Genomic DNA, 12,632 nt, shown 5'->3' with positions numbered 1-12,632 from the left:
TAGAACTGTGCACGGTGTCCTGCATTAAATAATCCGACCACATCTATGAGCAGCTTTGGATACCCACGAGAAATAGCTGGAGAGAGATGGTGTGTTTGCATTTCTCCTGGATCTGACTTAAGGCTCTTTATAATTATGCCTCTAGTTTTGTTTTTGTTTCTTCGTCCTTGAAGACCAATTCAAGCCTTCTGCTTAGCTGAGATCTGCACGGAATCTCACGTTGTTTCAATATTCAGATTAAATGTTGAATGGAATAAATGACATGTAATTCATGATACACAAAACAACACTCATGAAGTAGCATGGAGAGATTTTTCAATATTCTGCAGGTTTTGTAAAATCTGCATCACTCAAGGCCTTATAGCTTGATGTTTTTTTTCTTAGAATAAAAGGAAATTGATCCATAATGGGTTATTAAATATTTTTACACAAAATATGTGTGGCTCCTGCTTATTAAGATCACCTCTGAAAGAACTGATTAAAGAGGTGAATGCAAAAGAAAAGCGGAAGGAAGCATTTTTTACTACTTAAAGGCTTTTGCTGAAAGAATTGAATCAGAAGGAAAGGGAAAATAATGAGGGCAAAATATTAATTTCCTTCCTAAACGTTTCCCCAGACTTCACATTTCAAAATGTGTGTGTCCTGCAGAAAGAAAATGTGCCACAAAGAAGAGGGGATCAATCTATTCTCCAAAGCACCTGAAGGCAGGACAAGAAGCAATGGATGGAAATTAGAACTAAGAAACTAGAACTAAGGAAAAATTTCCTGACAGTGACAACAATTAATCAGGCTTGTCTTTAGAAGCTGTGGGTACTCAAACACCAGAGGATTTTAAGAAGAGATTGGACAGCTATTTATCTGACATGATATAGGGTTTCCTGCTTGTCCAAGGGGTTGGACTAGAAGACCTCTAAGGTTCCTTCCAACTCTGTTATTCAGGTTTTTGGTCTGGTTGTTCCATGCAAGTGGGTTGTTTTGAACTATTCATACTTGGTCTTAAAGAAAGGAGTAGAATCTTAATTTATTCAGTAACAGCTGCTGAAAAGCAATTTGTGTTTTGATCTGATTGTATCTGATAGCATCGTGTCAGTTATCAGTGGTTTTTTGGCCTTAAATTTTGGGCAGCACAATCTTGGCATTTTAAATGTGGCTCAACCCACTTGCCTGGGAGAAGAGAGAGAGCCAGAAGTCACAGGATTCCAAGAAAAGTTTTACATGAATAATGCAGAAGAAACCTACAACGGCAGGACTCTTATGCACATAACATTGAGAAACACACATCAAAGACAGGCCAATTTGCATTAGATAATAGTCGCAGGAAGCTGCCAACTATACAGTACACAATGAGACAAAAATTATCTTATCCAGAACAGCAAGCTCTTATATTTAAGGGTGAAGCCCGGTACACCAGAAAAGCCTTTCCTGTGAATGCAGAAGATCAAGCAATTTCACTTTGGTATTTCCAAGATCTGTAAAAGATCTGCAGATGTATTTAAATCTTCTGATGGTGCAAAAAACTTATTGGATTTCACCAATCCCTTGCAGAATTCTCGAGGGATTGGCCAGTCCAGCTAGGAAATTCTGGAGGATGAGATTTGTCCATATGCAGGACACTTACTTTGCGCTATATAGACCTGGCTGGTGTGTATATTATTAATAGACTTCCTCAAAGGTTTATTCTTAAGCAATTTAGATTAATAGCTGCTAATTTTTTTTTAAAAAAAATGCACGTAAAAGATTTTGCATTTGGAGAATCTGAGAAGATAAGTTAGAGGGATGCATCGCTTTCCCCAGGCTGAAGATCGAAATTTAGCCTTGGAGTGGTATTCCAGTAATCATACTCTACAAAAGCAGTGGTTTGGACCAGACAAAATTAAAGATTGGCCCGGTTTGCATTTAATTTGTTAAAATTAAATATCATTAAGGTGAGGATTCTCCAGTCAGGTACTTCATCGCTTTCTTCTTTCATCAAACTAAAAATAACTTTTTAGGAACAACTTTCGAAGATCCGGAGCATGATATCACACAAGGCTTTTGCAAAAGGCATGTTGCTGTGAAACTTCAGGCCGGAACATAAATCAATTTTTAAAAAAGTTTTTAAAATTATCCATCTGGAGACGTGCCATCCTAGTATGGAATTTTCTGAACCACACATTCTGAGGAAGTAGCTCATAGTAATCAAAACATTTCAGATATTTATCTTTATAATAAGCGCTACTCATTGCTTGCTTTACTTCCTATCTACCCGTCTGCATTCATTGCATGATCATGTCTTAACCTGGTTTCCAAACTAATCTATTTTCACAAGGCAATGAATGATAAGCCAACCATATGAGCCGAATTCTCACAATATGCCCAGCCACAAAGCTCTCCATCTAAATGAAGAATTGGGTGCAAATGGATCTGCTAAACTAGATTTCCTTCAGTATGTTGAGTGAACACAACTATGGATGTGTCTTGAACTTCAACCTGTTCTGAAGGGCAAAACTGCTATTTTAAAAAAATGTAAAAGTTTCCCCTGTCCAGTTGTGTCTGATCCTAGATGCATCTCCTTTCCCTAGCCAAGAGAGCCAAGCATTGTCTGAAGATGCTTCCATGGTCATGTGGTTGGCATGACTATATGCTGAATCTAAGGAATGCTATTATCTTCCCATCAAAGTGGTACCTATTTATATACTTGCATTTGCATGCTTTCAGACTGTAGGAGGGCAGGAGCTGGAGCAAGGAACAGGAGCTCACCCCATCATGTGGTACTTGGGTCTCGAACTGCCAACCTTCTGGTCAACAAGCCTTAACCGCTAGGCCACTACGTCCCCCCCTAAACTGGCATTATTCCTTCTTAAAGAAGACACAGTAGAAAATTGAGGCATGTAAACCTTCCATCTGACTTCAGACATCCCATACACTTTCTACACACTATTAGGATTCCCATGGATTTAAGGTAAACCTTCGAAGAAATCTATGGATAATCCATTTTGTGTCACCCAGTTCAGAGTCCTAGATATCTGCAAAGCCAAACAGGAAACAGAACAGCCCTCCATAAAAACCAGACTCATTTTGCCTGCCAATTTATTTGCCGTTTTATCTCTTACATGAAAAAGGGGCATTGCATCATTTCTGTCCACCTACGATTCTCCCCAGATCTGAAAGCAGCCTCACCTCCAAGTAGTTACAAATCTGAAGATAATGGCTGGGATTTTAGGTTCTGTTTGATCTCCCTTTCCCAGATCCACCCTTCCTGCTTTTCTGTAGCCCTTTGTCTGCTTTTGCTCTGAGTCTCAATTCAGCAAAGTCCGGATGTAAAGCATCAAAAGCATTGAATCCTTCACAGAAAGTGGGGGGGGGGGGGAAATCTCAGAGCTCACTCATGGCAGGAAAACCCAAATCTCATGCAGATAGGAAAACTGAAATATCTCAAATAAGGGAGGTATTTCCTTTTACCCATTTGCCTGGCATGGGAATTTATATCTACATGGACTTCTGAACTCCAACTCCAACTTCTTGCATGGTTCATTCCACTGCCACTCATCTTATTTTTTTTCCCCCTTTTTTCCTCTCTTCAAAACATGTTTGCACAGAACCAAAAAGAAATGGACAATTTACGTGTTTTGTGAGGTGGTCCTTGACTAAGAACCATCTATTGAGCAGCTATCTGAATTTACAATGGCACTGGAAAAAAATGGACTTGCGACCTGTCCCCGCATTTATGACTCTTGGAGCATCCCCATGGTCACGTGATCAAAATCCGGGTGCTTGGCAACAACCAGCATCCTGGGGTCATGTGATCGCAACCTTCCCACAAGCAAAGTCAGCGGGGGAAGACGGACCCCCTTAACAAAAACATGATTTGCTAAACAACTTCTGTGATTCACTTAACCATAGCAAAGGAGGTGATAAAATCAGGTGTGACTCACCTAAGAACTGCTCAGCCATGGAAACTCTGATCCCAATTGTGCTTGTAAGAGCCGTGATGGTAAAATGGTTAGAATGCAGGATTGTAGGCTAACTTTGCCCACTGCCAGCAGTTCGATCCTGACCGGCTCAAAGTTGACTCAGCTTTCCATTCTTCCGAGGTCGGTAAAATGAGGACCCAGATTGTTGGGGGCCATAGGCTGATTCTCTGTAAACCACCCAGAGGGTGCTATAAAGCAGTGGTCCCCAACCTTTTGGCCCCAACAAACCAGTTTTGTGAAGAAAGGTTTTTCTGTGGACTGGAGGTGTTGTGGCCCGTCAGTGGCCTGTGCAGCTAGTAGCTGATTCCGACAGCGAGGAGGCTGGTGTAGTGCTGCACCAGCAGCCTGTGTAGCTGGCACTCGAGTTGGACAATGAGGAGGCTGGAGAAGATGTGGTGCCAAAGGCGGGGATTCAGCCAGGGCCTTCAAAACCTTCAGAAGCTTCCATAAGTGAAGAGGAAGAAGAGGAAGAGCCTCTTCTTGATGCACAGGCGCGCAGAGCTGCCAAAAGGCAGGAGTGGCTCCTCAGGAGGAGGTCTCCTCAAGAGACCTCCTAATTGGCTAATTGGCCACTCCCTTAGCCTATTTAAGGAAGGACGACAACTGAGGCAATTTGCAGGGAACAACTTCGTTCACTCTCCTTCGCGTCTTGATCTTAGTTCTCTGCAAATTGCTTCTGGGCTTTCTGCCAACCATAGTAAGATTGCAATTATTTATTCTTTGGATTCTTGTAGGCTGTTAAGAAAGTTAATTAACAGTCTTTGTTTGAAAAAAATACTGATTTAATTTAGTAAACTAAAGTTTGTACAGACTTTGTGTGTGCTGCGTTCTTTGGGGTCCGTAGCTGGGGCAGAACAGGAGAAGACATTGTTTTGTGTGCTGCCTGCATCCCACAGATGGGGCTTCACTTGTTTGCACAGACTGGTTTCTGGCATGCTACGAACCAATGCTGGTCTGCAGACTGGGGGTTGGAGACCCCTGCTATAAAGCACTATGGGGTGATATATAACTCTAAGTGTTATTGCTATTGCACGTTGAGGACAAGAGATCAGCTATGTAACTTAATATTTAGTAATACTCTCAGCCCCAAAAATACCCACTCAAACACACGACATTCGCTCTCCTTCAACGCACGAGCCATTCAGACTTACCTGCCACTTTGACTTCGTTGGGCTTACAGGCTCTGCAGGGCAAGATCTCAAACTCTTCAGCTTGGTGCATGGAGTAGTCCGTGCTGGCCACCACGATTTTGTCTCCCACCTTCCACGACTGCACGTTGTCAGCCAATCTCAGGATTGTACTGTTCACGTTGGTATCTACCTGCATGGTAAGCTTGGGTCTTGCTGAAAAGCCAACAAGGAGGGGGGGGGAAGTGAGTGAGGGTAGGAAGCGCAGAGGAACATCTCATGTTCTCGTTCTCCAATTCTCCAGGACCCCAAACATGTTTCTTACTCATAAAACAAGGGTTTTGGAAAGATCAGACAGCTGTTGTCAACCACAAGCTGAGTTTGTGTGTCTTCCTCTTATTCAGGAAGCACAGTAAGTAGCACCTACGCTGTTGTTGTTATTTAGGTACAATCTACCACATAGAGCTGATGATTATAATCAGGAAGTTGTTGTCGTTATTTTTGTTATTTATACACACACAGAGTTTGCATATAGCCACCGCCATGGAAAACAGTGTAAGGTTGCCCTGTCTTCCATTCAACCTCCCTAGGAAGCAGAAGGGCCTCTGGTGTGGAGAGGTAGCCCGTTGAGTGCCATTCATAGAAAACAAAATGCCCAGAAGAAAAATATTCCATGCAAGTAGAAAGCTAGCCTGACAGGGAAAGAGACTTGAACATAAACTTCACCTTGCTGTACTTGCTTTCCATTTGCAGTTTTTTTCTAAAGAAAAAAAAATCAAATGCACCCATAGTTTAGCCCTTTGTGCCATCCCAGAACTCTGTCGTGTTCCGTATCCTTTTAGAGTCAGGCCTTATATGCTCCGTACTTCAACAGCTGCATGAGGACTAGTAACCCGATACAGAGAATGGAAAGCCAAGTTGGAAATAGAAAGCGTTCGTGGGACAGAAGCGGCTGCAGGAAACCCCAAAAGTTTTAGACTCGTGCAAAAATAATAATAATAATAATCTACGTTTCTACTTAAGTCTCTGAGGTAAAATCTTGCTGCCTTCAAAATATATAGATCAGTAGAGCAAATTTCAGAATAGTTTCCTCCCAATTATACTGTGCTCAGCTTTCAAGAATGAGTCACCTACCAGGTTGGCCACATAAGAAGCGCACTCTGTAGTTATGACAGCCTTTCTCCGTCTGCTCTGGGCCACGGCAAAAAAACCTATAATCATGGCCTTTTTTGTATAGGACCTCAGTTGCCAGTTTCGTTCCCTCAAGTGTGACCGCCTGGGAGGAGCAAACACAATAATTGCCAAGCGTATGATTATCAAGAATAACAGCTCGTACAACAACAACCAGAACCATAGGCTTAGCAACACTTGTGAGAAGGAGAAAAACAAGCATTTTCCTGCCTGGTAACTTTCTTATCTAAATCATGGCAGTGAGTTGAGCCAGAGGAAGAGGATTTTACCTCGGAGGCAACTCAAAGCACCATGACCAACACAGAATTCATATTTTCCATGACCTCCACTGGGTCCCCCAGGTCTCTGAGGTCATCATATGAGCCCATCAAGCAGTTCTTGGCTTTGGACCACGGTTGTGGAAAACCCCATTCATGTCTCCATCTTAAGATCATCATTAGATGCTTTGGCCTCTAGAGCAGAGGTCTCCAACCTTGGCAACTTTAAGACTTGTGGACTTCAACGCCCAGAAGTTGAAGTCTACAAGTCTTAAAGTTGCCAAGGTTGGAGACTCCTGCTCTAGAACATTCCAAGGCAAGTTCCTTACACTTAAAATGGATGTGTTTTTTTTTTTTTTTGTTTTTTACTGGTGGCCCCCAAATGCTCTTCTGAACGAGAGAATTTTTTTGTTCTGCCACCGACTTTTTCTGTTTTTCACCCCAAACCAAAGGCCTTTTCATTGCCCCAGGTTCTTTCAATATATTGCAAGATTTCTATTTTAAGTTGATATAGAAATAATCTGCCTGCAGTGAAGACTTTTATCTTTTGTTTATCGATTTGATTTTTTTTATCCAGCCTTTATTATTTTTATAAATAATTCAAGGCAGGGAATAAGTTATTTCTTATAGAATAGAATAACAGAGTAGGAAGGGACCTTGGAGGTCTTCTAGTCCAACCCCCTGCTTAGGCAGGAAACCCTACACCACTTCGGACAAATGGTTATCCAACATCTTCTTAAAAACTTCCAATGTTGGAGCTTTCGTATTTCAGAACTGGTCAGAACCTGCTGAAACCCACCTCTGTTCAGGGTTCAAAAAAATATAAGACAGGGTCTTATTTTCGAGGAAACACGGTACCATGTCACTGAAAAAAGGGACTTGCGACCATTTTTCGCACTTATGACCATGGCAGCATCCTCATGGTCACCTGACCAAGATTTGGCTGCTTGGCAACTTATTCATATTTTTGACAGTTGCAGTGTCCCTGGATTGTGTGAACATCTTTTTGCGACCTTCTAGCAAATAAAGTCAAGGGGGAAAGCCAGATTTAATGAATAACTGGGTTATTAATTTAACAACTGCAGTGTGTTTGATTTTGTTGGGGGTGTTACTTGGAACCCTGACACAATGATTCACTTAACAACTGTGGCAAGAAAAGTCGTAAAACAGGGGCAAAACTCACTTAACAAATATCTCACTTAGCAGCATAAATTTTGGGCTCAATTATGGTTAAGAGTCGAGGACTATCTGTAATTCTTTTTTTTAAAACATAGATGTTGATCCAAGTATCTCTTGACTCCAATGCCCTGATAGACTCAAATGTCTTTTGGTTTCATGCTGCCACTTGTTTCAAAGGCCTAATGACACCCAGATTGAAAGCCACGTGCTGAAGACAACTCAGCAAGAAGGCAGAGCATAACAATTCTGACAGAATAACCATCTATTCCAGGTTTATCCAGGAGCGAGTCCAACATAACAAGCAGCAGGTTGCTCTCTATGAAAATAATCCGTGGGCCACGGCTCTTTTGATGGCTTGAGGCAAATCTCTTCTTTCAAGTGTCATCCCTCAGGGGTGTATTAAAGAATTTGCTTTACTTTATTGAGCGGTGCCAAGTTCTTCGCGGAAATCTCTGAAAACTTTGGAGTGGTTTTGGAACAGGGCAGATTACTTGACTCATCGTTCTTAAACGATGATAAATCATTATGAAATGGTTTATGGTGGGATTATTTGTTATGATTGGCAGCCTGATGGCTTCTGATCCATCCGTGACAGAAGAATGGAATTTTCTTAATTAGTTGGTTTTTCAAAACAGAGAGATTATCAATATCAGACATGGCAGCCAGGGTCTAAAGAGTGAGTCCTATGTTGCTCGCATTGCCTTCTTCCTTGTTCCACTAAAAATTAGATATTTAATGAAGATCTCTCTCTCTCTCTCTCTCTCTCTCTCTCTCTCTCTCTCTCTCTCTCTCTCTCTCTCTCTCTCTCTCAAAATAATAGTTTGGGGGAGAGGGATTTTCAACTGTTAAAAGTGTCACTTGAGTAAAGGAAGTGTTTGCACAACATAAAAAAGAAGTTGAGATTTTGGAAAGAGTGCAGAGAAGAGCAAACAAAAATGATTAGGGGGCTGGAGGCTAAAAGGTATGAAGAACGGTTACAGGAATTGGGTACAGCTAGTCTAGAGAAAAGGAGGACTAGCACTGATCCAATATTTGAGGGGCTCCTACATAAACGAGGGGGATCAAGTTATTTTCCAAAGCACCAGAAGGCAAGACAAGAAATAATGGTTGCAAACTAACCAGGGAGAGAAGCAACCTAGAACTAAAGAGAAATTTCCTAACGGTGAGAGCAATCAACCAATGGATTTTAGCTTGCCTTCAGAAGTTGTGGGTGGTTCCATCACTGAAAGCTTTCAAAAAGAGACTGGACAGCCATTTGTCTGAAATGACATAGAGTCTCCTGCTCAAGCCGGCGGTTGGACTAGAAGACCCCCGAGGTCCCTTCCAACTCTATTATTCTATATTCTGTGTTCTATGTACAGGCTGCATTGGCACTTGAGCTGTAGGATGAAATATTGTAGGGTGAAAGTTTAGACAGTCATTTGTCTGAAATGGTGTAGGGTCTCCTGCTTGAACAAGGGGTTGGACTAGAAGGCCTCCAAAGTCTCTTCCAATTCTGTTATTTTATTATTCTGAAACAGCAAATTTCAATCACGGCACAAAAAGCTGGGATCCATCATTCTTACGTGTTTTCATGTTGGCTCTACACCACTCATCTCACACACACCAACCTGAGCAAAACAATACACTGTGCCAATATTGAGCAGAAGGCAGTCCATCGCAAAGCCCAAAGGTCCCATCAACTTCAAAAGAAATTATTTCTATTTTCCAGTTTATTACACAATGATTGGACCCGCAGGTAATGCCAACTGGAAAGTACAGATGGGTGGCTTTTAATGTCTTCCCATTTTTCATTTTTTTTTTTCAGATCCATTAAGTTGAATTCTACTGTATTTATTTTTTTTAAAATAAAGTTCATGTATGTTTAAGGGGTCATTTCTCCAATTCTTTTTACTTGAAATTTTGTCATGGAAAATTTTGTAAGACGTTTCCCCCTAGCAATATGCATTTGAGTACCGCCTTTTCCTGAAAAATATAGATTTTGAATATTAGAGATGTTTCTCTAAGAAGAAAAGTGAAAATTGGGTTGAAAAATGGTGAAATGTGACTTTCAAATGAGGCTTAAGTTTTGCTTCGCATATTCATTCATGCCTCATTACACTTGATTTCAAATGCAAACCATGCAAATTTCTCTCTCATTTCTATCCGGAGAGAGACCCACTATCTATCAGCCAAAAAAATTAATAATCTATCATCAACAAAGCTTCCATCACTTGCAATACAAGAGAGGACCAAATTATGGAAAACAGGTACAATGTTAGAGCAACTTTAAGGTAAACTTGGCAACTTTAAGACTTGTGAACTTCAACTTCAATATGGCTGGCTGGGGAATTCTGGGAGTTGAAGTCCACAAGTCTTAATTTTGCCAACTTTGAAGGCCCCCTACGATAGAGGATGATTACTACATATGACATACCTGGAGATCCACAGGATGATCGCAGATTTCTGGGTGAGCAGCTCTTAAGTCTGAGAGTCTCTCTCCATCTTTGGATTTTGATATTTTTGGCTTCTCAAACCACTGAGTCCACTCAACATCTGGGGGGAAAAAAGGAAACAACTCAAATTAAGGTCATTTTGGACACAACAGGCCTTAACGAATGCTGGAAAAATGTGCTGCTCCATTAAATCTCGGTGCCAAAAAAATGTTAGCAAATCTGTTTAAAAGCTACCCACTCCTGGTGTTTTCTCCAGGTCATCAGATGTTAGGTGTCCCAAAGGACATCAGGCTAATGATGAAAGGAGAAACCAATCTTTCCATGGGACATATTTGACCTTTGAAAGACAGGCTGGAGAAGAAGAGACGTGGCAAAACCAAAATAAATGGGTCCATGATGGAACGTTTATGGTTTACTTGTAGATTTCAAAGTATAATATTGCAGAGATTCTAATTACAATATAGAATAGAATAGAATAGAACAGAAAATAGAATAGAATAGAATAGAATAGAATAGAATAGAATAGAATAGAATAGAATAGAATAGAATAGAATAGAATAAATATTGGAATGAAGAATAGAACAGAACAGAACAGAATTCTTTATTGGCCAAGTGTGATTGGACACACAAGGAATTTGTCTTGGTGCATATGCTCTCAGTGTACGTAAAATAAAAGATACGTTCATCAAGAATCCTAAGGTACAACACTTAATGATAGTCATAGGGTACAAATAAGCAATCAGGAAACAATATCAATATAAATCGTAAGGATACAAGCAACAAAGTTACAGTCATACAGTCATAAGTAGAAGGAGATGGGTGGTGGGAACGAGGAGAAGATTAATAGTAGTGCAGACTTAGTAAATAGTTTGACTAAATATAACTAAATAAAGATTAATACGAGTGTTTTAGCCAATCAGAGATATTCTTTTCTTCAATTATGTTTATTTCAAATGCTTCTACAGGTCACAAAATAGGGCTCTCATGACAAAATGGACAAAGGTTAGTATGGGCAAAGTGGACAACTTATGAGAGATTGGAGGAACATCTCAAGTTTCTGAAGGACTGCAGAAGACCATGTGGTCATGCCACTAGAAGCAAACTGGATGTGTTTGGAGGGAGGAGGGAATTTGTCTTGAGGCCAATTGCTACTATGCATATTTAAATTTATCTCCAAATTTAATTATTTTCTCTGTGGGGGTGCTACAAATGGGTGCTGGAGGGCTGCCTGAACCATGTTGGCACCGTGTTAGAATGCAACATTGTAGGCTAACTCTGCCAACTGCCAGCAGTTTGATCCTGACTGACTCAATGTTGACTCATTCTTCCATCCTTCCGAGGTTGGTAAAATGAGGACCCAGATTGTTGGAGGCAATAGGCTGACTCTGTAAACCACTTAGAGAGGGCTGTAAAGCATTGTGAAGCAGTATATAAGTCTAAGTGCTATTGCCATTTCCCACAGCCGTGATGGCGAGCCATTTCTACAGGCACGTGAGCTGTCACCCTAAATCAGCTCCACCCCGCATGCCCCTGCGCCTCCCACCGGCCAGCTGATTTCCGGGTCTCTGCCGTGCATGAGGGTGATGCGCACACATGCCCCTGCAGCCCCACCCCTCCCAGGAATCTCCACGTGGCCCATTTTGGATGCCAGGTAAGTACAGGGCTCGTGCGGAGGCTCCGGGAGGGCGAAAATGGGGTAGCATGGGGGGGGGGTCGCACGTGCCTGTGCAGGGGGGCAGTGCAGCATGGGGGGCATTGTGCGTGCATGCACAGGGGAGTGGGTGTGCATGGGGGGCATTGCATTATGAGTGTGGGTACAGACGCACGCGATAGCACACACACACACGCTTTTGGCACCCGAGGGAAAAAAGATTAGCCATCACTGTCCTATAGTCAGTGTGTCACTAGATGGTCATCACTGGCCTGGCTGTGATGAAACAAAGCTATCCGTTCCTTTATGCAGCATCAAAAGAGTTTGTAATGCCCCTGTCTACTCTGGGACCAAAAGATGGAAATTCAGGGATTGGCCCTGATATGCTGCACACATCAGGGCCAATGCTGAGCTCTACAGAGAACCATTAAAACTGCCCAGAATATTATCAGACTCCAGCTACCAGCTCTGGACAACATCTTCGAATCTTGCTGTTTGAGAAAGTTGCATAACATTCTCAGAGACTCTTCCCATCCTGCTTACAATCTTTTTGGACTGTTGCCTTCTGGCAGAAGGTACAGAACAATTAAAACTTGGACCACACGTTTTCTGAATCATTTTTATCCCAGAGCTATAATTGCACTCAACAATGAACTAAAGGGCCACCATCAGTGAGCTGTAGGACAGCATTACTTGGTCTGTTGTGTGGATGTTTGGGTGGTTTAGGGGCGGGGAAATTGTGGTGTGTGTGTGTGTGTTTGGGGATTGTTATGTGTGTTGGACCTGGTCTTTGGGTGTTAAGTGAATTTCGTTGTACGGGTATACTGTGTATACACATA

General features: G+C 41.7%; 1 protein-coding gene across 5 annotated transcripts in view; it reads right to left on the bottom strand.

The window, feature by feature from the left end:
* The window catches only part of CEMIP (cell migration inducing hyaluronidase 1), a 153,523-nt gene that overhangs the window by 38,228 nt on the left and 102,663 nt on the right, over positions 1–12,632 (bottom strand). For all 5 annotated transcript variants that reach the window (XM_087877924.1, XM_087877920.1, XM_087877923.1 and 2 more), the window contains 3 exons: positions 10,124–10,242; positions 6,215–6,356; positions 5,105–5,296 (listed from right to left, as the gene is read on the bottom strand). In XM_087877924.1, coding sequence (XP_087734050.1) covers positions 5,105–5,296; positions 6,215–6,356; positions 10,124–10,242 — 453 coding nt within the window. The remainder of the gene's footprint in view (positions 1–5,104; positions 5,297–6,214; positions 6,357–10,123; positions 10,243–12,632) is intronic.

The sequence above is a fragment of the Pantherophis guttatus genome, chromosome 13 (assembly GCF_059756535.1).
Source record: "Pantherophis guttatus breed Tessera chromosome 13, ASM5975653v1, whole genome shotgun sequence".
NCBI classification, from domain to species: domain Eukaryota; kingdom Metazoa; phylum Chordata; class Lepidosauria; order Squamata; family Colubridae; genus Pantherophis; species Pantherophis guttatus.
Note: the sequence above shows the minus strand (reverse complement) of the source record. Positions and strands in the feature narration are given on the sequence as shown.